Genomic DNA, 27,915 nt, shown 5'->3' on the forward strand with positions numbered 1-27,915 from the left:
AATACATTGTCACATAGGTACTATTAATAAGTAGGGATAAAATCACTTAAAGCTCGCCCAAATTAACTTTGCGGATAATTTGTTGCGTGTACCGACAGAAGATGCATTCAGCGAGACCGAAATCACACTAAAATATTAAAAGTATGGAAGGACATACAGTCCATGACAAATTTGAAAAATAAGGGTGGTTTTTGTCTTTTGTCTCTTCTTGATGGTCACTAATGGGCTACACATGTCCATGGCGCCAGGCATCTTTGCCTGGGATCATATGTCACATAAAATGGGATAAAGTGCAGATGGTTACATAACTCATGTACTATTGAGGTACTAAGTCAATCTGTTTACTGCGCATTCCAATGCCTTATCACTTCACCCGCAACGTGGGTGAGCGACCCTCATAAGGGCCATAAAAAACAACCCTGACGAAAATAAACTTCTCTTCCTCGGTAACGTTCAGTGCGGCGTTGCCACTTACGTTTTTTTTTACCGCTTAAGTTATTAATTAAGTTTTCAATTGCTTTTAGCAATGTTATTGTTGAATTATTTTAAGTTTTTTTGTTACGCGTCAAACAACCAAAATGTGTCAAGTACATTTTTCCACATTTTATTCAAATTTTAAACCTTATTATAGCTTTTCGGTTACCAACTTTGACATTTTTTTTTTTTAAACTATTAGGTTTTCGACCCCTGTTGTAAGGAACTTTTTTGTTCAAAATGATGTTCTTAATCACTGGTTAAATTTACGAAAGTTATTTCACTAACACCCTGTAGAACACATATACATAAATGACGTTCCTTGCAAAACCAATCTGACAAAGAATACTGCGTTGCACTTCGAATAGAATCCATGCATTGTATGAAGTTAAAAATATGTTTCAGATTAAAGAAATGGAGATAGGTAGAGCTGGGAAGAGCTGTCGAAAATCGACAATATAACATTATATCGCGAACCGATCGGAAAATGTGCGCCTAGTACCTAGTATATTACACAACGATCAGTGTCAAGAACGAAAATCTGGTCCAATTTTACATCGAAAATGACAGCAAAAAGATAACGAATAAAGCAATATGTAATGTCAAAATATACGAGAAGCCTATTCTTCTGCAAAGATAATGCCGTTATAAGCAAACAAACCTCTTTAAATGGAAATTTTCTGAAAATATTTGTATCCTACAAAGAGGAAGTTTTCCCCAGGCGTAAACAAATTTTAAGAAGTCGCGTCGCGGGTAATCCAACACAAAAAGTACCGTACCTCGAACAACGTTATGTGTGTAATATGTGCAAATTTTTAACACTTTACATCAAAATTAAGCACAGATTCTCGTTACTTTTAAGGATTAATCTTCTCGCCTTGCGACCGCACTGTCACAAGCAAAGAAACATTTCACAGACAGCAATTTGTTGCATTAATTATCGTGCCCTAAACATTTTGGATAGATGGGGGGGAGAATTTGTGCCATCATTAATCTTATTTTATTATGCCACTAGCCTTGGAGGTTGAGGAGAGTTATTATAAAATAAACGAAACTACCCCAAAACCCACATCCAATTTATTACACACAAGCCAAAACACGTTCTTGTGTCTTCGAACTTCAAATCACGACTAATAATGCTGACAGCATGGCGAAACATGTCAGTTCTGCTACTCTAGTAATTATTATACTACTTTAACGCTTGGGCGAGATACATCTAGCTATTACATCGTATACTATTCATTTCACTATGCAGAATTTAAATTTGACGTTCCATTAAGTAGTCCCTAATTTAGTAGATTGCACAGTTGCGCCGGTCTAGAGTAGAGCTTTTTAAAATTCAAAAGGATTTCTTTATGGGCCATACGAAACAATTACCTGAAAATATACAGTGTGTCCTAAATAAATTGAGGACCAGTTGATTGAATTTTAGAAGGCTAAAGGGAAATTTTGGAAAAATTGGCAGTTGTCGGTAATAGAAAATTACTAAATTTCGTAGAATTGACTCAAGCTTTTAGTCATAATTTACGATTTACTACAATTGCAGTTTTAATTATAACATCTTGACACCCACTGTACCAACTTTTAATTTCAAAACATGATTTAAAGACTAGAGGCTACCTAGAATTTATAAAAATGCTAATCTTTTTTCTAATTTGAGTTGTCTTCTATCTTTTATCGTTTTCATAGTCTACTTAGAATTCGCTTTATTTGGTACACTCCGTATATAGTATTTTCTCTGACGGACTTACCTAAACGTTTTCTACCACCTACGAAAATATCCATAACACGTATTAAATGAGAGTTGTAGAAAATTACTAATAACCTTCAGCTTTGTATTAGAACCATGACATGCTAAGTGTCGACCAGTCATAAAGCAAATATTCCAAGAGAAAAAAATGTTAACACACGCGTGTGTTAGGGAAAATAAATAAATGATGGATACTGTGTAATGAATTACTGTAGCTGAAAAAAATGTTGAATGTCACAGGGATGTGGCCTTTAGTGTAATGATACACAAAACTCCTCAAAACTTTTGCAACATATTTAAATTTGAATAAAGTTATTAATGCTTCACCATTGTTATACGAAAACCTATTGTTCTGAAGGCCATAGTGTCACTTTGAAATTTCTCTACATCTAGGGAAAAGCCAGGGTTTGCAATTATGCGATTTCCGTAAATCTAGGGAGAAGTTTTACAACTTGGCAACATCGACCCAAGCTCACCCTTCACGGGAAGTCTCAACCCTCTAGGCATTCACAAGTTGCTAGACACGGCAAGCTTAGCCGGCCGAATAGCGACGGGGGCGTGTCGGGTGTCACAATGACGCACGGCTAAGCAAATAAACTGTTCGAGAAGTTTGAGAACTATTGTTTCTATATCTACCCTAGAAAATTGATTAAAGCTTTTAAGTAAAGCTAATTATTTTAGACCATTTAAAGAAAGCTCTTCTTGAGTTTGTCGAAAGGTCGAGAGTAATAATAAATATAATCGTACGACACAAAGGATTTTCAGTAGAGCTAAAGGCCTGTTAATAAAGGGTAATGATTATAAAAAACTTAAGTAAGCGTTAAAATAACAAGACTTGTCTTGGATAAATTCATATTTTAACTGTCGTTAGTCAGATATTTGATCGTAAATAGCAAATAGCTTAATCAACGCCCTATAGTTACAATTCATAGCCTTCGAGTTTTTTTATGATCACCCGTTACTTTAATGTAACTTAATAATCAAAAGCCCAAATACTCTTGAACCTCAGTTTATTTGTTGAATTAATGTACTAGATCTGTCGTCCTCCAAAATGCAATAATATGATTATCCGTTTTATGTAGTGAAATATCGAATAATGCGTTTAGTTTTGCCATTAATTGAACAGAAGTTTCTCTAATTTTTTACTCAAATTTGAAAGCTCTGGACGCATTATAATATTATGTCCGGGATGATTCGATTTCATTAATCTTTTTACAAATTACTGGAAAAGGCGGAAAATAGAGATAACAATACAGGAGGTAAATAGTTAAACATTGAAGACGAAAATTTAATTACGAGAAATGAACGATCATCGGTGGAACACAAAAAAGTTTGAGGACAGAAATGAGGGCCGACAAATTTCTCGGCAAAACTCTTCAAATATTTAATTTCATAGTACTATGAATGAGCGAATGTCATAGCAATTTAGACCTGAAAGCAATGGTAGAAAAAACATTTAAAAAACTCCATGGGACCAACAATATTGACCAAGTATGTATTGTAATTCTCATCCCAGGCACATAAAACACCAAGATCACTCTTGGAGGAAGATTTTCCGAAATCTAGTTGATAATCGCCTTTACGTAAATTATGACGTAGTTCACTAGCTACTAGTTCAAATGTAAAAAACCGATATTGGCATCATTTCCAATAACGTAATATCTCCTGTGATACGTTCAAAATATCAACAAACAACTACCATGGTTTGGGGTTAAGAATAAGAATTGATCAATAAGGATTTCAAACTCGCGTCCAGTAAAAATATTTGAAACTGGCTTAAAGCTCCTGGAAAAAAAACAAGGGACGAAAAAGTTAAATCAGCTTGTTAAGTGAATTGCAATGGTTAAGAAGAATTTGAATAAAGGTTTGCATTACTGGCTTTAGCTGCCACAGTCCGGAAGACAAAATGAGCACAAATTGGATAGATTGTTTTTAATTTACTGCAAAATAGATCTATAACATATGACCCAATACATATGAAGTTATAAATAAAGCGAATTGCTGTTGAAATAATAATTCTTAACGAGAAAAGTTCGTAATAATCAAGAGCCTCGAATTCGATTATCCTCGGGCAGTGAACCAGAAATTAATATAATTTTCAGGTCTGTTATTTCGCTCCAAAAGCTTTATTGGATTTTATTAACCGACTCCCTACTTTGTGAAGTGGTGCAAGTTTCTCAAACTCTATCAGGTCGCGGCAACTGTTGATTAGATGTGTTAAACTGCCAAATAAGAAAGTTGTGAGTTGTCTGTATAACAGACTTCTTTAAATGGTACAGCAATGAGTCGATTTAAGGAGCAAAATATTTTTGTGCTAGAAAGTTAATCAGGCTGGAAAGGCAAGAATCGAAGCGAATTTCAGAGAAGTACACTTAACGGATAATAGACTACGGGCGCCAGATGTGGGGAGAACGAGAGCTCTCTGGCGTCGTCTTGACGAGCCACAAAATTTCTATTCTCCCTGAAACCATAACATTCGTAGAACGTCAAAAATTAAAATTTATTTAGAAGACTCTTCTTCCTTAAACTTCATTCGACCATTAACTTCGTATTCTTCATCTGAGCGCACGGTCGAGTAGAAAAAAAACTGGAAGTTGAAGTTTTTTTTATGCAACTGTCAACTTTCTGGACGGCAATAACGGGGTCCAGTTTTCTTTTACCAATTATGAATTGACATCTGACTGTTCCAGTAGGCTGTCTCGAGGGGTGAAATTCTGGCAGATTTGCCTAGGAAATCTATTTGTAAGGTAGCAACATTTGAAGTTCTCGCATTAACATCATTGGCAGACTTTTCAGGGTTCCTTGAAGTGTTTGGTGCTACATTTTTACACTTTACTTCAACTGTTCTGAATAATATCAGGGCGAAGGAGGAAGAGTTCTAATTTCTCTAATTTGTTTACGTCTGGTAGGTTTGGGAGAAAATTTGTGCCAATTTTGAAGCGAACCTTGAACTTTTTTACGTTGTTTATATCTCTTACTATCTATTGAAAGTTCCGTTTGCTATAGATTTTATGGTATTTTAGATGGAACGCTGTGAATAACATCAGAATGATGAAAGAAAAGAGTTTTCTAATTTTTCTAATTGTCTAAATACTTGTGGCAGTTTTCATCGACATGGATAAAAATTTATTAGATTAGAATTCATCATACTCTAAAACCTCCCTTGGAACAATTTCAAGTATGTAAATCAAAAACTGTAGGATTTATTCCCGCTTTACAGAATCGAAGCAATCACTTTGATACCCTGTAGAATGAAAATAAGCAACTGTTGTATAAGACGAGCTTAATCGAGTCGTTTTATTTCTTTACACTCTAGCACCGAATACTCATCTGTACAATTTTTGTGTGACACCCTGTATATTTTTAAAGCTTCTGCAATAAAAATTAAGTATTCTTGTCAACATTTTTTTAAACTTTTCCAACTACCTAACTTTTGGACAGACAAGTTATCTTAAACCATCGAGCTGGACTGCCAAATAACTTTTAAAACAAGTTTCAAAAATGCTTTAATAATAATGTGCTTCTTAACTGGAAAAACTTCCAACTTGTTCGATACTATTCGAAACAAAACTCTGCAATTTTCCGACTGCGCCTTCGGGCCGAATAATTTTCCAGACTGTTGCGACATCTAAAGTAAATTTACTTTTAAAGTTTGAAACTCCTTACGATCTCGATATTTAGACGGTTCAAAGGGCTCTTACCTGAAAGGGCACTATTTCCAATAGACGTGGAAACAAAATATAAAAAGAAATTTATACCCATTGAAAGTTATTTCTATCGAACTGCCCTTGCGCCCTAGGGGTGATATTTTCACCAGGAACCGATGAAAAATGAAACCGGTTTTATGAACATACTTCCACGGGGCACCTCGGCCGCGGATATAGACTATTTCCTCGACAAATTTCCACGCAAATTGGCCCTTAAATCACATTGGCCCGGGTTCAATCTGGCCCAAAGTTTTTCACTTAAATTTTCGTACTTATGTTTTTACCTCAGAGTTCGCCGTAGGCATCGAAATTGATTTTTCAGCTGCTGAAATTAACGGACTCACTTGCAAATGTGGAGGGCAATGGTCTAGAAGTTCCAGCATGTGTCGAATATTTTGAGCGTCTTGAATCACAAAATTCAGCTCCATGTCAAACTCGCCCCCAACCAACTGAAATAAGAAGAATGGGTTAGAAAATGGTATTACGAAAAAAAATACGGTATTTAATAATCGCCAGAACGTGATGAAAGGTTGGTTCTTACTAACGATCTTTGATGGGTTCCTTACGCGAATCGTTGACAGTCGGAACGCTAAGAATATAGATCTTAATTTCACGCATAAACCCAAAAATTTCTCCACTACATGAATCAAATTCAATACTAGATTAGCCTGAGAATTCATAATATCGAATAATAAAGGAAACACATAACAGTATACGCTGCGTTTTTTAAACGTGCAATATAGCATTTCATGTGTTAAAATTTTAATCCCATGTTGACCTCCGTTTTACCAGAATTAAACCCATGAAACTTAGCAAATATTTATTTAATATCACTAAATGAGTCAAAAAAAAGTTTGTAAAAAAGTCCTAAAAATTCATTTTTTTTCTTCAAGTCTGTATCTTTTTAAGCATGCGCATGTTGAAAATTGATGTCGTCTGTGTCACAAATGCGAAAGTTCTAAAAATTCAGATGTAACGATCTTAAAAAGATTCAAATTTAAAGAAAATAAGTGGAAAGTTTGCATCAATGAAAATTAAATTGAAAAACAGTACTAGTGAACTCTGTGCACAAGTGCCTTTTTCAATTTAAGTTGCATAGGTGTTAAGTGTCAAAAATTTATAAATTTATGATGATTGCACAAACTGTGTTTAAGAAACGATTTTCGTGAATCACATCTTCGAACGGCAGCCATACTGAAAAATTTCGGTTTGCATGTTGCTAGGGCAACCAGAGAAGTTATCGCAATAATTGCACAAGTGCCAATTACCGCTGTAATTCGCCAACGATTGGTTCAGCGTAACAATGAGACACCAATTTTACACTGCTAAAATATCAAATTTAATAGGTAAATGAAATTCGCGAGTCGAAACAAAGAAGTATTTTACGTCGAAATCGGATCACCGAAAAGCGCGCAAGAATGTACTACAGTGGCAAACTTTTCTAGGGTCTTTTTTTCTTTATGATATTTTGTAAATGTGAGACTAACGCAGATAGTGTTCGGTGATCATATTACCATACTGAGTACGCACTTTCTGGGCCCAAATTCACCATTAGTTCGAAGAAAATAGGCTAGAACTTTTCACGCCTCTAGGACGCAATTAATGCCAAAAGTTTGAGTTTGGTGGAACATTTGAGAAGTCAGGTATTGAAGTAGGTGTAGTAAGTTGGCAAATTGTCCGAGCATTACGTGTTTATGCAGTGTTTATACGGTTGAACTCGGTTACAATGGACTTCAGAGATCGACCAAAATAAGTCCATTATAGTCGAAGTCCAGTTTAAGCGAAATAATTTTAAAAGGTGATAAAAAGAATAGATAAATGCAAGCAAAAAGATTAGAAACTTTTTATTTCACATGGTAACACAAAAACTAAGAAAAATTTTAATATGCAACTAGAATAATATGTAATAATGTACTATGCAACATAATAAAACAAACTAATTGTACATAAATACATAAAAGTACATATAAATTTATGAAGTAAATATGTGCTATGTACATACAAAAACAAAAATATATGTATAGGGTGAGTCGGGAGGATCGTGCCAAACTTCAGGAGCGTGTTGTACATGAAAAATAAATGTAAAAAAACTCAAATGTTATCTGATTTTCGTTTGTTTACAAGTTATAGCGTAAATAAATTTTTTTAACTAGGATTCTATTTACCATAAACGTACCTTTGGTATTAGTGATATTGATACTGCTTGATGTTTATTTTCGAGTTCAATTAAAGTGTTACAAGATGCCAAACATTTATTCAAATTTAGAATATGCAAATATGGTGTTTTTTTGTAATGGGAATGCTAGAGCTGCTGCTGAAGAATATCGTCAACGGTTTCCACATCAAAGACATCCTTCTAAAAACGTATTTATCCGAGTGTTCAACAATTTGTGCGAGACCGGAAAGCTTCCCAGTGCCAACATATCATCTGATCGATCTACTGAACAAAGCTTGGAAGAAGTAGAAAATATCCTGGATCTAGTAGAAGAAGATGCAACGACCAGCTCACGAAGAGTTGCTACTCGATTGTGCATTCCACAAAAAAGAGTAATAAACACATTTCACGAGCAAGGCTTATATCCACATCACGTACAGAGAGTGCAGCACTTACAACCCGGAGATTATGCTAAACGTAGGGAATTTTGTGGATGGATCAATAATAATCATGGTGTTGTATCAAGCATTCTTTTTACGGATGAAGCAACATTCACCCGTGACGGCATTAATAATACACGTAATTGTCATGTATGGTCAGACGAAAATCCTCACGCAACAGTCGAAAGTAATTTTCAACATAAGTTTTCAGTAAACGTGTGGTGTGGTATGATTAAAAGTTATTTAATTGGCCCTTTTATTTTGGAGAATCGCCTCACGGGAGAACGCTACTTGAATTTCCTTCAAAATGAATTGCAGAGACTTTTTGAGGATGTTCCTTTAAACATCCGAATCCAAATGTACTATCAGCAGGATGGAGCTCCCGCACATTCTGCTCGACAGATTAAGCAACATTTAGACGAAACGTTTCCTGGACGTTGGATTGGTCGTGGTGGCCCTATTAGTTGGCCTCCAAGGTCTCCAGACCTCACACCACTAGACTATTGTTTGTGGGGTTGGTTTAAAACTGAAGTGTACAGAGTAAAAGTGGACACTCAAGATGCACTAATTCAACGCATTAGAAATGCTGCAGCTGCTATTAAAGAAAGACACGAAACAATCAGGAGCGCAACGAATGCTCTTCATAGACGAAGCCGAAAATGTTTAGAAGTTAATGGCAATATTTTTGAACATTTACTATGATATCCAAACGTTAATTTATGGAATTTCTTATGAAATTTATAAATTTTTTTAATTTTATGTTTTAATTTTATTTACGCTATAACTTGTAAACAAACGAAAATCGGATAACAACATTTGAGTTTTTTTACATTTATTTTTCATGTACAACACGCTCCTGAAGTCTGACACGATCCTCCCGACTCAACCTGTATACAAGGTGTTTGGTAGGTAGTTCATGATACTCAATGGGGTATTAGAGGGGGTTTTCTAGATTAATTTAACCAAACATACCTATATACCAAGTGTTACAGTTTTCTTAATAATTAAGTTTTTAATATTTTGTACTTTGGCCGTGCTTTTCTACAATCATTGAAATGTAAAAAAACAAGCTCTTTTACCACAAAAATGTACTAAACTTTTTTATTATGTATAAATGAATTGCCTAAATTATTTAAAGCATAAAATCTAAAATGGCTTTGTTACTTACCTAAAACTTCATAAACATGATTTTCCTAATTTGTAGTACAGCAAATTAAAAAGTGGATTTTATTTGAACGCTTAGGTGTATGTGTATTCAAATTTCTTAAAAACTTCCTTAGGCAATGGTCTTTCAGTTATTATAGAAAGGTTTTTAAGAAACATTTTAAAAATTAGAACAATTAATCTTCATACTTTTAAGTATCCACTAAGCACATTCGCCAAAACTTAGACTAGCCATTTATTATCTTGAGATAGTTTTCTAGATATTCGAGGTTTTTGGTATTTTATAATCTTTAATACGGCCTGCATATTCGCATTAACCAATACTTAATACTATAAAATAATATTTTATTTTCCAATGTAATAAAGGAAGTATTCGGGGATTTCTTAATTGATTTTGAAAAAACAAAAAAGAAAAGTGAACAATCTTTTTGGTTGGTTTTGATTGTAGAATGTTATTAGACATTGTTGCACTTGATTTTCATTTATTTTTAAGTCTATTTGACAATAACAACAATATATTCTTATTCTTTAATTAGTGTGTTATTTTTAAAAACTTAAATATCAGAACAACTGTAACATTTGATATATGTATAGGTATGTTTGATTAAATCAATCCATAATGACTTCGTCTAATACCGTATTCTGTATGCTGCACTACCTACCAAACACTCTGTGTATTTCCGTTAATATTTGTACGAATATCCAATAAATTCACTATAAATCTACTATATATTTCAAAGACAGGAGCACAATTGTTAAACTGTTTAGAATTCAATAGTTACGTTCTCAAAAACTCAGAAAGTACTGGAATTTGCTATGTCAAAGATTGTTGTGCCTTCATATCTATGAAAACATAATACATAAGAAAAACTATTTTTATGATTTCATTATTTTGGTACCAGGTGGTTCATTAATAATAGTAGTCGGTTTTTATCTCAGAAACTGTAAATGGTAGAAATTTGAAGCAAAAATCTTATTACGGAATGTAACCAAGAAGATCACTTAAAAATATTTTCGTTGTTGCAACGTTGTTAGTTGTATTCGAAATTAGTCAAATCATAGAAATTGTGAAGGACAACTCTTTCATCTATGGCAATCTTGTGCTAAACCCTTAATGCTCGAATATATTAACGTTCCACAAACTTTTCAAATGCCCTTTTCTCAGGTTGTCTTCTCTCGGGATATTGTTCCTGATACAATCTTTTAGCTAATAGTACATTTTTGTCACTAGCACCCAATACGAAAATCATGTCAACCATCTCGAATTGTGAAAAGTTCGTATTTAAATTATTTGTCAATGGCTTTCATGGAAAACTGGAAAATTAAACTATCAATAAACGTAGCATGTTTTTTGCAAATGTATTAAAGAAATGAGTATTCCACCGAAACTAATGGAAATAAGTATAATAATACCTGAACAAAAGTTGAAGAGCATTAAAATCTCAGCAATATAGAATACGTAAATACAGGGTGTCCCATTTAAAAATTCCAAGAAAAATGAATTTGAATATTCCCAAGTTGCAGGGCCTGTATAAAGCATCCTGTATAAGAAACTGACTTATGCGTCCAACGAGACACTTAAGCACCCCTTTGTCTTCTGTCGTGTCAGTTTTTGTTAAAATAATTAACGTACTTTGAAAGTTATAGCGCATGTTATGGAACCATGTTTTTCTTCAAATTTAAACATTTTTCGACATAAGCAGATAACGTCCCAATTTAATTTAAAATTAATTACCCTACCATAGAGAGAATTTTACGAGAAATCCAAATATGCAATAATACATAGGGTGTTCCGCTAAGTAAAATAAATAAATATTTTGCATGCAACACCCTATATGGTAAAAAATATTTTTAAAATTCAGGCCGCATGTTCACGTATAACTTTTATATAAATAGTTTTTTTTTTATTTTGTAAAATAAGAAATATATGGTACTTTGTCACACTATAACTCCACCCTGTATGTATAATATAATATATAAAGTTAATCTTGAATGAAATCCGTTATTTTGATTTGCTTCAATTTGTTTTTGAAATATTTTTCTATCAAAAGTAATTCCAACTTATTTAATTGTTCGAGAACTTCTGGAAAATCTCTTTGCTGAAAGTATTTTTGTAAGGTTTGAAGTGATTCCAAAGCCTCCAATTCATTCACTTCGTCGATTTCATCATCACCTACTTCTATCTTATTCACATCAGTATTTTCTTTGGAATAAATATCTCCCACAATTTCTCGGTCAGTTAATTGTTGAATAGTTGTAAGATCAGCATCAACCCGTATATAGTCTCAAAACTGACTAATATTGTTAAAACCCGAAAGATTTTGAATTTCAATTCATTTACGTAATAGAATTTCATCTTCTGGTGACCAATTGTCTTCTTGTTCTTCTTCTGCTTTTACTACACTTCCTTTTTTTTTTTAATCCAGCGTATTGAAAACAATTCTGAATTATTTTTGAAGAAACTGACTCCTAAGCTAAAGACAAAATGTTCATAGCATTTAAAACTGTCAACTTTTTAATATCATTAACTTCCTGCATCTGTATGATTTTCAGTAACACCTCTTTTCTATATGCTTGATTAAAACTCCGTATCACCCATTAATCCATCATGTGGTAAATATGGAAACATCACCACTCTGCTGACTGAAAATTTCCGCTTGCAGTTTAAATATATGTCGGAGTAACTTGTGAAGTATTCTCCACTTTTTTGTATTTGGTATATCGCTTTTTTTTTATTAACAGAGAAAAGAAAGATAGAAGAGACAGACAAACCAGTTCACTATTCCACGACCGCTCTTCTTCCCATCAATCCATTAACTGCCAGTTCTTTGTCCCTGTTGTCTTAACTTTCCCAGTTCTGGTGAGTCCTTCAGAACCGTGGGAAAAGTACCTGCTAGTCCCTATTACAAAGGAACCAATAGTTTAGTGTCTCCCAAATAATTAGCACACATGGCCACTTAAGCGCGCCGTGGCAATAGTGACCTCGTTCGACAGTGCGTTGTCTTCAGATGGCCCTGTCAGCCTGCCCTTCATCTTATTGTCTATCCTAATGCTACTTTTACAAATTTTAAAGACTATTAAATCTCCGACATATATTTCCTGATATAGGAATTTTATGTGCGCGTTTTTGAAGAAACCACTTATAAAGCATTTGATCAATTTTTTATGTGTACTTGTCCGTACTTTCTTCTTTGTTTGACTATTATTTTTCAGATCATTTTCAATTTTATTCCACTGCTTCCAGGTAATGAAAATTGTTTGTTTATTTAAAGATAATCTTTTAGACAGTTAACTTGCTTAGTTCCATTTTCAATTTCATTGATAATGGATAGTTTTTCACTGAGTGAAATTGCACGACGTTTGTTTTTTTCCATTATTATTTTTACACATACAACACAAAAAACACAACACACAAAATGTTTTGTTGGTTAAATCTAATCTAACCTAACCTTCAAATAGACGCAAAATATAAGCACATATAGATTCTGAAATGGGAATTTCCCCTAAAATAACCCTCATTTATATTGAACGTTATTGTATTTTATGTCCATTATATCCGAACTAAATTACAATAGTTCAAATGTATCTAGAAACCGGGATTCAAATGTTGTCCATTACCTCCGAGTGTTCGTTATGAGCGAGTTCATAACAAACGAGTTCAACTATACAAGAATTTTAATAGGACATTTAAAGACTCGGCTATTAAACTATAGTAAATTGGCGAATTTATCATAGTTGTCGTAGGGAGAAAAACAAACAAAAAATATGTTATCTTCTCGGTTAACGTGGTACCTTCAGCACAGATTGGATAATAACGCCTTTTAACACAAATTCGGCAAAGAGCACAGGAAACTCCTGTTTTAACTCAACTAAAAGTAAAACAGTAAAGATTTGACAAATTTTTCGTCGGGAGATTCAGTGAACGAGTATAAAATGACAATATGAGGCACCACTTAAATTTTTTGAAACCCAAAGCGTTAAGGACTTTAGGTTATTGTTTCTTGGTGTAGTCTGCTTAGTTAATTTATTTTGTACTTTCATCCTTTAAGTTACGCCCATGTGTATCGATACGTATTTGAAGGATTCCATCTGGGCGCCAGAACATCGTACCCATCAGGCCATATCGAAGGGCTCTTTATGGCTGGGAAATACGCTACTCGTCAAAGGAAGCTTTCTAAATTGGACCATTGCCGCGATCTGCAATTCAGCGGATCTGCAATAAAAGCGACTTATATGGGTATTTACCCGATGGCGACGATTTATGACTTTAGGCGCGACCATAGCCCGTAAGGGCTTCTGGTATTGGTGCGCCCCTGGTTGGAGCTCCTCAGGTTTAGTACTTAAGGGATAATCGCAGTAATTTTGTTCTCTTTGACCAGTGCTCGCTCTAGACATGTGATCGTAAACATAGTTCGTAATCTTCCCAACTAAGCAAACTCCCACTTCATACTTAGACCAATGTTTTGTCATTATTTAAATAAGTGAAAATTAATACAGTCCACTTTCGTAAACCAAATTGTTGTTTTCGTTGTTTCGTTTATCGAAGGTACCTCAACACAAAGAAATTCATAAAATACATATATGTCATTTGAAACATGTAGTTTGCAATTTGAAGTTTTTCAAGTCTCATCAATTTCAATGCAAAGGATTACACACGTACTAATGGAAAAATTGCCCAAATGAAAGGAGGTCATAAATTGGTTACGTCAAGATAACAGCTACTCTGGTGTTGAACAGGTTGCCTTCTTACATTCCCTCTAATTGAAATAACATCATCTACAGGGTTTTTTTTTTGGTGTGCCTACCATTGCTATCTCCGAAACGGTGAGAGCTACAACTTCGATTAAATTAGACTAAATTGGCCCCTTGTGGAGCTGATTAAGGAAACCGCTGCAAGGTTGCCCCATTTTCAGTAGTTTCCTAGATATTTGTAAAAGTATGAAAATGATCCAAAACTTCAATCCCTCGTATTTCGTACACTATTTGTGGCAGAAAAGAAGTTTAAATTACAAAGTTTCCCAACTTTTTACTCTCTACAAAACGACATATCGAACGTCATTGTACAACTTTTAGTAACTAAGTAATCGGTATCAACTTCATTATTTTAAATACGGACCTGGAATTTTTATTTCATATTTTGAAAGCGCTTTTTATTCCTGACAGACCCATGTATAATATGTTTACATTTATTAACGTTTCAGCCCGCATAATTCATCATCAGACTATTTTTTATTTACCTTTTTAAACTACAATACGTACTAGGTCACTATGGAAACGATTTTCTAACAAGTTTTACATTTATTTGTCAAATAAAGTTATTTTTAGATTTATTTAAACCTAACCGCTGAATAGGAAATAACGGCCCAATATTATGGCCACCTCGTTCTCCCGATATGACTCCAATGGATTTTTCTATTTGGAGAATAATTAAAAACAAAATTTATAAAACCCCACCAGAAAATATTGACGACTTAAAAAATAAAATTATCTTTGCGTTTCAAAGCATTACACGCAGAACACTTAGATGCATTCAGAAAAAACGAATAAATAATGTACGGTTATGTCTAAGTGCGAATGGGAGACACTTTGAACATTTAGGATAATTATAGGATAATAAGAAAGAGTATGTAGTGTAGTTTAGAAAGGTAAATAAAAATAGTCTGATGATGAATTATGCAGGTTGAAACATTAATAAATGTAAACATATTATACATGGTTCTGTTAGGAATAAAAAACGTTTTCGAAATATGAAATAAAAATTCCAGGTCCGTATTTAAAATAATGAAGTTGATACCGATTACTTAGTTACTAAAAGTTGTACAATGACGTTCGATATGTCGTTTTGTAGAGAGTAAAAAGTTGTGAAACTTTGTAATTTAAACTTCTTTTCTGTCACAAATAGTATACGAAATACAAGGGATTGAAGTTTTGGGCCATTTTCATACTTTTTCAAATATCTAGGAAACTACTGAAAATGTGGCAACTTTGCAGCGGTTTCCTTAATCAGCTCCATAAGGAGCCAATTTAGTCTAATTTAATCGAAGTTGTAACTCTCACCGTTTCGGAGATAGCAATGGTAGGCACACCAAAAAAAAACACCCTGTATACCGAAGCAGAGGTGACCATTCTAAATCCAGATGAAATGACAGGATCATTCCCATACTATTCGCCCATTGACCAACCCTATCACGTTGAAATCATACCCTACGTAATGAGAGAAAAGCTCACGATCCAGCACGAGGACATAATGGCGAAGATCAAGAACAAATTTATTCTGGAAATGGATCTGATCAAGAATCATGGGTTCTCGAATGATCATAAAGAGGCGTATCAATTACTTGTCGGCGAAAAAATTACATTAACGAAGGGGAGTATGTGAAATAGTTTAATCCTTAGAAGGGTATCTGAAGAACTTTTGCACTTGTGGAATGTAATAATGATTCGATAACAAATCTGATGACGACTTGTGACCGGTATGAAGAAAAGTAAAAAATATTGGAAGCAAACTGCGGCTTCCCAGGATCTGAAGTATGGAATATCGAAAGAGGATCTAAAACATGGAAAGATTTATGGAAAATTTGGAGAGTGACGTTCAAGGACTGATTGAGAATGAGTTGGAGGCCTACGGTGAAAAACTCAAAACTCGACATGTCTTGCTGGCTCTTAAATAGAACCATCAAAGAGAATTAAATCTTCCCTTATTACATTAGGTCTAATCTGGGTCTCGTAATTTTCTCATTTCTTTGAGAATGCCGAACAAACAATCCAAACGTTAACCTAGTTTTTAGATATAGTTCCCATTGCTCTCCAGAAAACTAGTGGAATAAACTTCTAATTTGGCATTTAAACTCCATTTGGAAACGGAAAACTAATCCAATTTCCCGGCAAAATATACGCGTTTTGCATCCAATTTAATTCGTGGGACATAACTAAAGTTCAAAACTCTCAACTAGTTAGTTCTGCCGTAGCTATAACAAGCTGGGGACAGAGCTTTCGAGTGCAAGAACTTTATTTCTTACATCGCTCAAAAGTTGTGCACTAAATGTAATCGCAGATAGAATTTTGTTAAGGTAATTAAGCCATAATTAACACCGTGAAAACCTCCACAGCTTAGGCGATTTAAGAACATGTTCGGTCAAATATTTTATCTCTACCTCAACGAAGTTTGGAACTGTGGTCATTTCTAAGGCATGCAGCGGTCTAGAGAGCTAACTAAAGGACAATCAAAATTTAAACTAAGAAATTGTATTTAGCATTAATTTATCTCAGGCATTAGCCAACATCTCTATCTATGCAAGGAACCTTACAAATTTAGTTTGCAATCAGCGTTTGAGGTTTACTTATAGACATGTTTGTAAGGCATTCATGCCGGTACCGCTTTGATGAATTCGAGAGACTTATCTTATAGTTAAATGGATGAGGGCCACGCGAAGTTTTGCGCCAACATCCATAGTGACGGATTTTAATCAAAAACCTTGCGCCCTCATTTAGCCAATGTGCGAAAAGAGCCCTAAAAATAAATTGAAACTTCACGTCACGAATATATCGTAGTCAGGTTATGCATATAAAAGACTTGAGATGTTTCTAAGATTAAATTTAGCGTGAATCCAGGGATCGGCTTAAAACATGAAAGAGGGTCATAAATCAAAAACATTTAAATATATTTACTTCTGTGGCGGGTATCTCTTTAACTCTGTCGCTGTAAATATAGCAAGAAGTTTGGAAATTGTGAAAAATCGGCAAGCAAAAGAAATTTCCCGTGGAAACCACGTTGAAAGATTAATCGAAATCGCGAGTATTTACTCCAACGATTTCTGGAAAAAGACATATTGAAAAAGTTTTTCCATTGAATTATTTGATTTTTTAAAGGATCGGAAATTTCGGAAGGCAATTGCATCTCCTATAAAATAATAGATCAAACCACTTCCATTGAAAGACTCAAAAAAGTTCCAATGTAAAATAGTCTCGATACTATCTTATACGTGCGTAATTAAATATTTATTTATATGCTACTGGATACTACGCAAAACGTCAAATTTGTCGTAAGCGATTAATGCAAATGTGTCATACTTCTATCATTACCTCAACTTTCTTGACCAATGTTATTCTAAAATCAACTATACCGGGTGAAAAGAATAAGTCGATACATACCATAACTTTGTTATTACTCACAAAAAATTGAAATTTGAACCACTTAAAAAAAACACCGTTACTAATTTTTCTGGACAATTTTTTATATCATGTTACTTCCTATTTGACAAAAGGTGACCCAAACTTTTTATTTTAATTGGTCGCCCTATATTTTAAGTCATTATTAGTTTCAGCAGATCATTTTCTCTGCGAGGGAATCGTTTAGGGGTTTTTTTATTGACATGAAATATTTTTTCTTAGCAACTATTTTTAAAAATCGCTAGTTTTAGATTCGACTTATCAGAAAAATCTTAAATGTGAATATTTTGTGTTTCCCCAAATTCCTCATATTTTATTTATGCCTTAAAAGTCCTTTCTAAAATGCAAGTGGGTGAATTTCATTGACTCATCGAAAACCTAAACATTTATGCACATATGACACCAACGGTTTCAAAATCGCTGTATAGTAGTAAATCTCATATTCGAACCACTAGCCAAGCGCTAAAGGACCTGTGATCATTCAGAGTTAGAAAAAATACTTAATTCTCGAATACTTAGAAAATTTTTAAAAAATCTACTGCATGTTCTGTTGTCAGTAACAAGTGCGGAAAAAAAACTGTTTAATAACTGGAGAAATAAAAAAGTACTATTTTCAATATTCATACTGAAAAAAAATTATAAACATATCCGTTTAAAAAACTATTACAATTACCACCCAAAAAATACGTAAGAAATAATATCATGGCATACATGGTTTTAAATAAAATATTTATGATGGCCTTGTTAAACTCCAATAATCTCTTTTAACCAGTGGTATCAAGTGAGTTTTGTGTGCAAAATGTTACTTTTCTTATTATACACGCAACATTATTCCATTATTGATTAAAATATTAACGAGGTATTTCAGTCGAATTCTTTTCTGTCAGAGGTAAAATTTTTGAATCAATTCGTGGAAATTATTCAAAAGAGAAAGTTAATTTATTTTCTCATTAGAAATTCCTTTTCAAACTGGTTACTATAATGCCATGGGGAAAGGAACCGAATAATTGTATTAGAGAATCTTTGAACATCAGTAGAGAGAAGTCGCTTATTTGTTACGAAGTGAATTTCATGCCAAATGGAAAGGCTTGGGATTTGAGTTCGATTCTGCAGACTAACGAGGTGTACTTCGTTCTTTTTCCTGAGCTAGGGTGGCAGGTCCAACTGCCCTATCGAGAGCTTTAAATGTACGTCAAGCACATCATGGAACTGTCTTCCTCATGCTAGTAGTAACAAAAGACAAATATTATATAAGTTCCCACGTTAGTAGATTGGGTTTATCAATAGTTTTATCTCTTAAAAATGATACATAATTGTGTTCTAATTCCCGCAACTCAAAATATTCTGTTTAACCATGTATTTTGTTAAGTCATTTAATCCATCAGAGTCAATTCTGATAAATTTGTAAATGTGTGTTATTCTTAAGAATTTCGTCAGTTCTTCAGAAAATACTGCACGAATGACAAAAAAAATACATGGCCGAGTCTGAGAAGACCATGAAGGGAGCTTTCAATCAAGTTGTAGCTTGACACTAAGGATAAAAGAAAGCTTACAGGATAGCTTATTTCGATAAGAAAAAAGTTAAATCGCTTCGGTTTGCTGTACATCATTTGTGACATCACAAGCTGACCCACAATATTACCAAGGTTACGGCATAATCGAAAAGTTTTGTTGTGTATGAAATTAAATGCATGACTGAATGCACTGAAAATCTCAATCCACTACTAGTCACACACATATTTCATGCCTCACAAAGCTTTCCGATTATGCCAAGCCGAGTGCACCAATCTGATCCCATTAAATGCAGTTTCGTCAGATTACTTCAGTTTCTTGGTTTTTCCTATAACCGACTGAAATTTTCAATAACTTTTCTGAAAATTTCTAATTTTGAATTAGGTATACGCAAGTAATTTTTTTCACTGGAAATTCCTTAGGAGTTCTACATTACTCCAATTGATTAAATTTTCAAGAAAGTTCTTTTGCCAAATATTTAAAATATTTGATACGAATTTGCAACTTTTGGCTGAGTCCTTCAAAGTAATTTAGGTTGCTCATTTTAGTAAGAATTTCAAGATATTTTAAGTGGACTTATCTGAAGAGCTGCAGTTAGATTCAACGTTTTTTTAGGTTTATTTAACTAACAGTTTTTCTTTAATTGAATATTTAGAATTTTTAGGTATGAAGTCTGCCTTTTCCTTAGTGAGAATCAATTGGCATCTTCACCAGCAAATTTCAGAGTAAAATCGTCCAAATGTTGAGCATAAATCCTGAAACTTTCATATCGATTTATTAGAAAACAGTAGCGTATCAGTCACACTTGGGAAGGCGACAAACACATTTTAAGGTCATTACAGAGAAATTTTAGAAATTTGTTACTGTCCAGATACAGCTTAGGCACCAACGAATTTCGGAGTAAATATCCATTTAATTATTAGGCGCACACACACAATAGAGAAAAAACAATAATCGCAGTACAATAATATAGCTCATAAGCAAAATGTCCGGTTCTGTAGCCATAATCACTGCGAATTACAAAAAAAAACGAATTTAAAAAATTTGGAATTGTCAAATCAACCTACTGCGTCTATGAATTTCGGAGTGAATAATCGCCTAATTATTGAGATAAGTCTGGGCATAAATTGTGAAATGTTCAGCTTGATTTGTTTAGAAACAGTCGCGTAGGGAAAGCATATTTGACGAGACGATATATTTCGACTGATATTCTGTGCTTACCCCAGTTCCTTCAATCTCGGTTTTTTAACTTGGTATGTTCCAAATTTGAATAGTTCAGGTTATTTTAGCTAGCTCTCATCTTCTTCCCGATTCATTAAACTTCTGCAGATGGTTTTGTTCAATGAATATTCTCTGAATTCAATTTTGTACTAAAAAAATCAACCTTCTTTTGGCAGAAAAAAATCCATAATATACTGCGTGACATAGAAAAGAGAACACCCCGTAAAAATGATTTGATTTAAATAATTTTTGGTATGCATGTTGTTCACGCCAAAACAAATACTTCATTAAAAAGTTGAACAAATTTAATTGTTAAAAACTAAAAAAAATTTAATAATTTGTCGGTCCTCCGCGGTGTCTTATACATTCCTGTACACGTCTAGGCATGGATCTAATGAGGTGATTGATGTCCTCTTGGGGGATCTCATTCCAGGCTAACTGGACAGCATGACACAGCATCGCTAGGGTTTGCGGGGGATGGGGTAAATTATGCAACCTTCTACCTATAATATCCCATACATGTTCGATCGGTGAGAGGTCTGGAGATCGAGGTGGCCAAGGTAGCAAATTGACTGCATTTTGTTGGAAGAAGTCCATAGTCACTCTAGCCACATGTGGTCGTGCATTGTCTTGTTGGAAAACTGGATCAACAAGAGTTTCCAGATAAGGAACAAGATGAGGTTCCAGGACTTCTTGGATGTATCGCTGGGCTGTCATACTGCCTCTGACGAAAACTAAAGGTGACCTGCTACCATATGCAATGGCACCCCAAACCATTACCCCAACAGTCTGATGGACATGCCTCTGTATTACAAACTGAGGATCCCATGTTTCACCCCGTCTCCTTCGTATTCTTGCCCGACCATCATGCATACCGAAACAGAATCTGGATTCGTCACTAAACACGATATTATCCCATTCCAGAGTCCAATGTATCCGTTCTTGGCACCACTGTAGTCGATTTTGACGATGATTTAAGGTGAGGGGTAACACGAGATAGGGACGGTAGGAAATCAATCCAAAACTTCTTATGCGGCGATAAATGGTTCGTATCCCAATGGGCCTTCCATACTCAGCGAACCACTGATCCGCCAGCGTCCTCGACGAGACGAACCTATCTCTTAGGGCCATAATTCGGAGTCGGCGATCTTGGCGTTCTGTAGTTCTTCGAGGTCGTCCAATACCTGTTCTTCTGCCTGTTTGCCCTTCTTCGAACCATCCCTGACAGCATCTCACTATAGTGTTTACACTACGGTTCAATCTAGTGGCGATTTCCTTAAATGACAGACCAGCCTCTCGTAGACCCACTATTCGACCCCTCTCAAACTCGCTCAATTGATGAAAATTTCGCTCTATTCTGGTTCTAGGCATATCTCTACGCAGTTTCTAAGCACACTACACTCCAATAAATGTTATTTTCCAGTTGTATTGTTGATATTTTATTGCAATTTTTATATTAAAAAAAAACCTAAAATTCCGAATAACTCGTAAATACGTAGATAAATATGAGTGAAATTTAGATCGTTTCTGCTATACATATAAACAAACATGCATACCAAAAATTATTTAAATTAAACCATTTTTACGGGGTGTTCTCTTTTCTATGTCACGCAGTGTAATATGAGAAGGCTTCATCGGACAACTATGGTTATCTCTCTATCTAACAAATTTCAACATAATATCTCAAAAACTGATTAGCACCGCTTATATTTGTAATGAAATAGATGAATGGGAATTAATGGCAATAGTGCGTCCACTACATACGTGAATTCTCCATCACGCATTACACCTATATGTACTGTGGGATCAAAGTTTCGAAGTGATTCCAAGACGCCGCTAGGCAAAGCAGTTGAGTGACAAGTCAAATTGCCTTGAATGTGAAGCCGCCAAGAACTAAAATTATGTTAGATTTTGCCTTCAATCTGTCGGCTTTCAGTTTTGACACCTTACTCTAGATAAAACTGAAACCTGCAGGCACAATACTTTAACCCAAACCACGATACGAGTTTTCCCCACACACAAAACGGTAATCCAAATCCAATTTTCAAGTAAAATATATGCTAAGAACTTTTCAGAGCTCGACTTTTCGATTTCAAAGGAAATATTTAAATAATCTAGCAGGGGTGCCCGCTATGTATGTTGATATAATTTCACTCAGAAAGAATGGAACGTTTTTCGGCTTACTTGAGGCTAATCGAATTTCTGGATTCCTTATTTATGAGGTGTGCATTAAGTCAGAATGACCTGGTTAAGGCTGCTGAATAATTTGGGAGCTTTTTACCTATCCCGAGCTGTTTAGTAATTAAACCCTTTTAAGGAAGATTGATTAGATTTTCAAAATTGTTACGATTTTAGAGGTATTCTGAAAGTGCTGTAATTATACCTTAAAATACTCGGAGATTGAGATGAGGAACTTCCGTCGTACCGGATTTTTACAACGACTCTACAGAGTTATTAAAATTCGCTGGCTCACCATTGGAATCTCGAATGTCAGAACAGATACGAAGGTAGTTAAATTGGGTCAAACTTCCGAAACTTTGTGCTGAACGAAATTACGTCTTAAAATTTGCAAAATTAGAACTGATCCCGGAAATAATCGAAAAAATTCGACATTTTCTTAAATTGTGTATATTTTTTCCTGAGCTTATTAGAATGTATTTCTTAAACTAAAGTTAACTTCTTCACATGCACTTTTCTATTTTCTATTAAGAATATGGTGCCATCACATTTTTTATATGGCGTCTCCGATTTTGTGGAAGAACTATCAAATTCGTTTTTTCAATTTTTTTACATTTAACATTTTTTTATTATAATTTTTTAAAGCCCTTTATATTCTGAATAAACTTTTGAATTATAAGGTGTACAAATAAGTTTCCGCCGTGTGACAAAACATGGCCCTACCAGGAGATTGTCTTGAAATTGTCAGATGTAAAACGGACTATCACAAGTTTGGTCATCTAGTAACTGAGAGTGTAAAGTGACTCCTTATCAGTATCACATAATTTGGTTCGTTCAATAATGTCAAATAAGCATAATTTGCGGGAACTTTTAATTTACTTCTTTAATTTGAAGAAATCTGCAGCTGAGGCGCATATGGTGAAGCTGCTTTAAGTGAGAGAAATTGTCGCGAGTAGTTTCACAAATTTAAAAACGGTAAAACGGTGGAAGACCTAAAGTGTACGAACATACGGAATTTGAGGTATTATTGGAGGAAGATTCATCCCAAACGCAAAAACAACTTGCACTGACATTAGAAGTGACTCAACAAGCAATTTCGCATCGTTTGAAAGTGTTGGGAATTTGGTTCCTTATGAATTGAAACCGAGAGATGTTGAACGCCAATTTTGCATGAGTCAAATGGTGCTTGCCAGGCATAAAAAAGGTTTTTTGCATCGAGTAATCACTGACGATGAAAAATGGATCCATTACGATAACCCAAAAAAGAGAAAATCATGGGGACTACCTGGCCGTGATTCAACGTCGATAGCCAAACCAAATATTCATGGGAAAAAACTCACGTTGTGTATTTGGTGGGATCAGCTTGATGTCATATATTATGAGTTGCTCAAACCGAACACAACCATTACTGGAACTCTACCGAACACAATTAATGAGATTGAGCCGAGCACTTAAGGAAAAACGCACCCATTACTACTCTAGATGCGACAAAATTATTCTCCTACATGATAATGCTTGTCCGCATGTTGCGGTGCCGGTCAAAACCTATTTGGGAACACTTAATTGGGAAGCCCTACCCCACCCGCCACATTCACCAGACCTTGCCCCATTCGACTATCACTTATTCCAGTCGATGGCACATGTTCTGCCTGAGCAGCGCTTTACACCATATGAAGATACCAAGGATTGGGTCGATTCATGGATAGCCTCAAAAGATGAAGAGTTCTTCCGACGGGTAATTCGAATGCTGCCAGAAAGATGTGAAAAAGTAGTGACTAGCGATGGATAATACGTTCAATAAGACATAATACACCTTTCTTTCACAATAAATTCCTAATTTTTGATATCAAACAGCGGAAACTTATTTGTATCCCTTAAAGAAGTTTAATTTTAAAAATTAAACTTGAACCCGAACCAACATTTATTTATTAATTATGTATAATTAATATACAGGATGTCTCTAAAAGATGCGGACAAAATGCTACCACAAATACCTGAGTGTAAAATATGATGATCTAACCCAACTTACTCCAGTCCAAAAGTGGATAATTTCGGATATACAGAGTGCCAAAAGTTCAATTTAGTTTTAGTTTTTCATAAATTTTTTTTTTAATAACTGGTGTATTGTCACAATATTCGGTTAGGGGTTTTTTTTAGGGTGGAAAATTGAAACCTATTTTCATTTTCATTATAAAATGTAGAGGAGGCCACCTACAGTACTTTGCACACATTTAAAACGAAATAACTTTTTTGAGCCACGCTGTGTTTTACTTTCAAATAAAATTTCTTATTCTTCAACAAACAAAAAGTTATACTTGGTAAGAGTTGATTTGAGCAGCTGTTTTTGGGATATCTGGATTTAAAAAAGTCATTTCGTGTATAGCCAGGTCTAAATTATTGTAATAATTGAACATAATTTGAAACAAAGGCGTTATAATAAATTAACTGTCACTAAAAACCGACTGGTGTCAAATCGAGTCTAAAACCATTCAAGCATTACATATTGATCAGAATAGGATGAATTACGGCCTATCTTTTGATAGGTGAAATTCGTGAAATTCCTGAAAGGCCTTTGATTGTGAGCGGTGTTGTTGCTGATATTTTTGGTACATTGTTGCTTCCTTTCCGGTATTTATGTTTTAAATTGCAAGTAGTACTAGAAAATCATAAAAGAGAATTAGCAAGCACCGGTGAATTGTAAAAAAATTTGCAATCTTAATTTTGGTCATGGCCATACAATTTACCAATGAAGAAATAACTGATACGTTATTGGTTTTTGGATGTTGCCAAGGAAATGGTTTACAATCTTACGAAGTATACAGTGAAAAATTTCCGAATCGTCGCTTACCAATCCATAAAACTTTCGATGCAGTTGAAAGACTTCTTCATGAAACGGGTAGGTTTGCACCTGTTTCTATTAATTATGGTCGTGTCCGTCTGCTAAGAAGAGGTTAAGGAAGATATTCTGAGTCGTATTGGAGAAAATCCAAAACTCAGCAGCAGACGATTGGGCTTAGAGCTAGGGGTAAGCAAATATAGTGTTAGAAGGGTGACCAGAGAACAACTACTGCATCCATTTCATGTTCAATGAGTACAAGATCTTTTACCCTATGATTGTGAGCCACGCCTAGCTTTCTGCCGGTTCATCCAAGAATACAGAAGTCAAGATATGAACTTTACACGAATAATTTTATTCACACATGAACTTCTGTTTCACGCGGAGTGGCATAACTAATGTGCGCAATTAACATGTCTATGCTGAAGAAAACCCTCATGCGACTAAAATAACCCATTATCAACATGAATTTAAGATCAATGTGTGGGCAGGAATTATAGACACTTTCATAATTGGTCCTGTCATTTTACCACCTCAGCTAAATGGCGAAAATTATTTGGAACATCTGCAAAACGAATTACCAAACTTATTAGATCCCCTGTCCTTGAAACTTCGCAGAAGAATGTGGTTTATGCATGACGGTGGTCCTTCACATTTTACGTTAAACGTACATAATTATTTGAACAAACCATCCAAGGTATCCAAATAGATGGATAGGTAGAGGTAATAATGCGCCCACAAATTGGTCACTTCGATCCCCTGACATGACCCCAATTGATTACTTTCTATGGGGAACTTTAAAAACCCTTGTGTATTCTAGGCCAGTAGATACAAAAGATGAAATAGGGAGATGTATTCAAGCTAGAATTGACGCTCTGAGAAATGATAACGAAATGCTCTAGAAAATTCAATTTAATTTTGTACACACGAAAATGGAGGTAATTTTGAATATCTGTTAAAAATGTTTATTTTTAATTAACTTTTTGTTGTTGGTAAATCTTTTATTGACTGTTTTGATTATAGAATAACATGAACAACACATTTACTTGTTTTTGTAATTTTTGGTGTTATTCTTGTGGCAATGCAATGCAATGGTGAGTTTGTGTAAGAAATCAAAAATGTACAGGGTCATTCAAACTCGACGCCCCATTCATTTTATACGAAAACAGTTGGGATTAGCAAAATATTTACAATATGTGCTAAAAACGTTTAAATGTGGAAAGCGACGATCGGCGTCGCGACACCGACTTTACGTTTTTTTCCGAAACATATCTTTTTTTTCAAAAATATGAACATCGATAAATAAAAAAACAATTGAAATTTCTAATCATTTAAAAGCTACAGGAGAAACAAATATTGACATATTAACTAGTGTTATGTTAACACATTGTATGGAGGTATACTTCGCTACGCATTTACGAGTAAAGCAGGCAAAGAAACAATGTAAACCATTGCCATAATGCTGCAATAGTTACCCAATACCTAAATCAGACGTTTCCAGATAGATGGATCGATAAATCTGGCTCAGTACCTTGGCCTGCAGAATCGCCGGATCTAAGTTGTTTAGATTTCTTCTTGTGGGAAACATTAAAAAACATTGTTACAGCACTCCTACAAATAATGTAGAACATCTGAAACAAAAAAATTTGAGATGCTTGTACTTCGATAGATCGCAGAACTCTGCAAAGTTACGTGTCAAGAAGTTAGAAAGCGTTTTGGATATTGTTTGCTAGCAGACGGCGGCCACTTTGAGCACATCTTATAATTTATTTTTTAACTTGTTACCTGTTTCATATCTTAATATTTTGTGTTATATTTTTTGTTTATTTATTTTGACGATTTTAACTGACACTTTGATAAATAAATAAAAAATAATTGACAATTTGAATATTTGTGTTGCTAGGCAACGGTTTACATTGTTTCTTCGCTTGCTTCATGCGTAAGTGCGTAGCGAAGTGTACCTTCATGCAATATGTTAACATAAGACTACCTAATATGTCAATATTTGTTTCTCCTATAGCTTTTAAATGATTAGAAATAAAAAAAAAATTATACAAAACTTGTTTAGAATATAGGTATGTTTCGGAAAAAAAACGTAAAGTTAGTGTCGCGACGCCAATTGTCGCTATCCACGTTTCAACGTTTTTAGCATTTATTGTAGCTTACGTCCTTTTATTTAATGTGATGAAAAAATTATTTTACTAAGCCCAACTGTTTTCGTATAAAATGGGTGGGGCGTCGAATTTGAATGACCCTGTACATCCAAATTTCCAAAAACGGCTGCTCAAATAAAGTCTTACCAGGTATAC

The 27,915-nt window shown here is 34.5% G+C and overlaps 1 protein-coding gene across 16 annotated transcripts in view; it reads right to left on the bottom strand.

The window, feature by feature from the left end:
* rg (rugose) overlaps window positions 1-27,915 on the bottom strand; it is a 483,271-nt gene that overhangs the window by 302,956 nt on the left and 152,400 nt on the right. For all 16 annotated transcript variants that reach the window (XM_066406800.1, XM_066406798.1, XM_066406795.1 and 13 more), the window contains exon 2: window positions 6,276-6,380. In XM_066406800.1, coding sequence (XP_066262897.1) covers window positions 6,276-6,380 — 105 coding nt within the window. The remainder of the gene's footprint in view (window positions 1-6,275; window positions 6,381-27,915) is intronic.

Source organism: Euwallacea similis, chromosome 3 (assembly GCF_039881205.1).
Source record: "Euwallacea similis isolate ESF13 chromosome 3, ESF131.1, whole genome shotgun sequence".
Classification (NCBI taxonomy): domain Eukaryota; kingdom Metazoa; phylum Arthropoda; class Insecta; order Coleoptera; family Curculionidae; genus Euwallacea; species Euwallacea similis.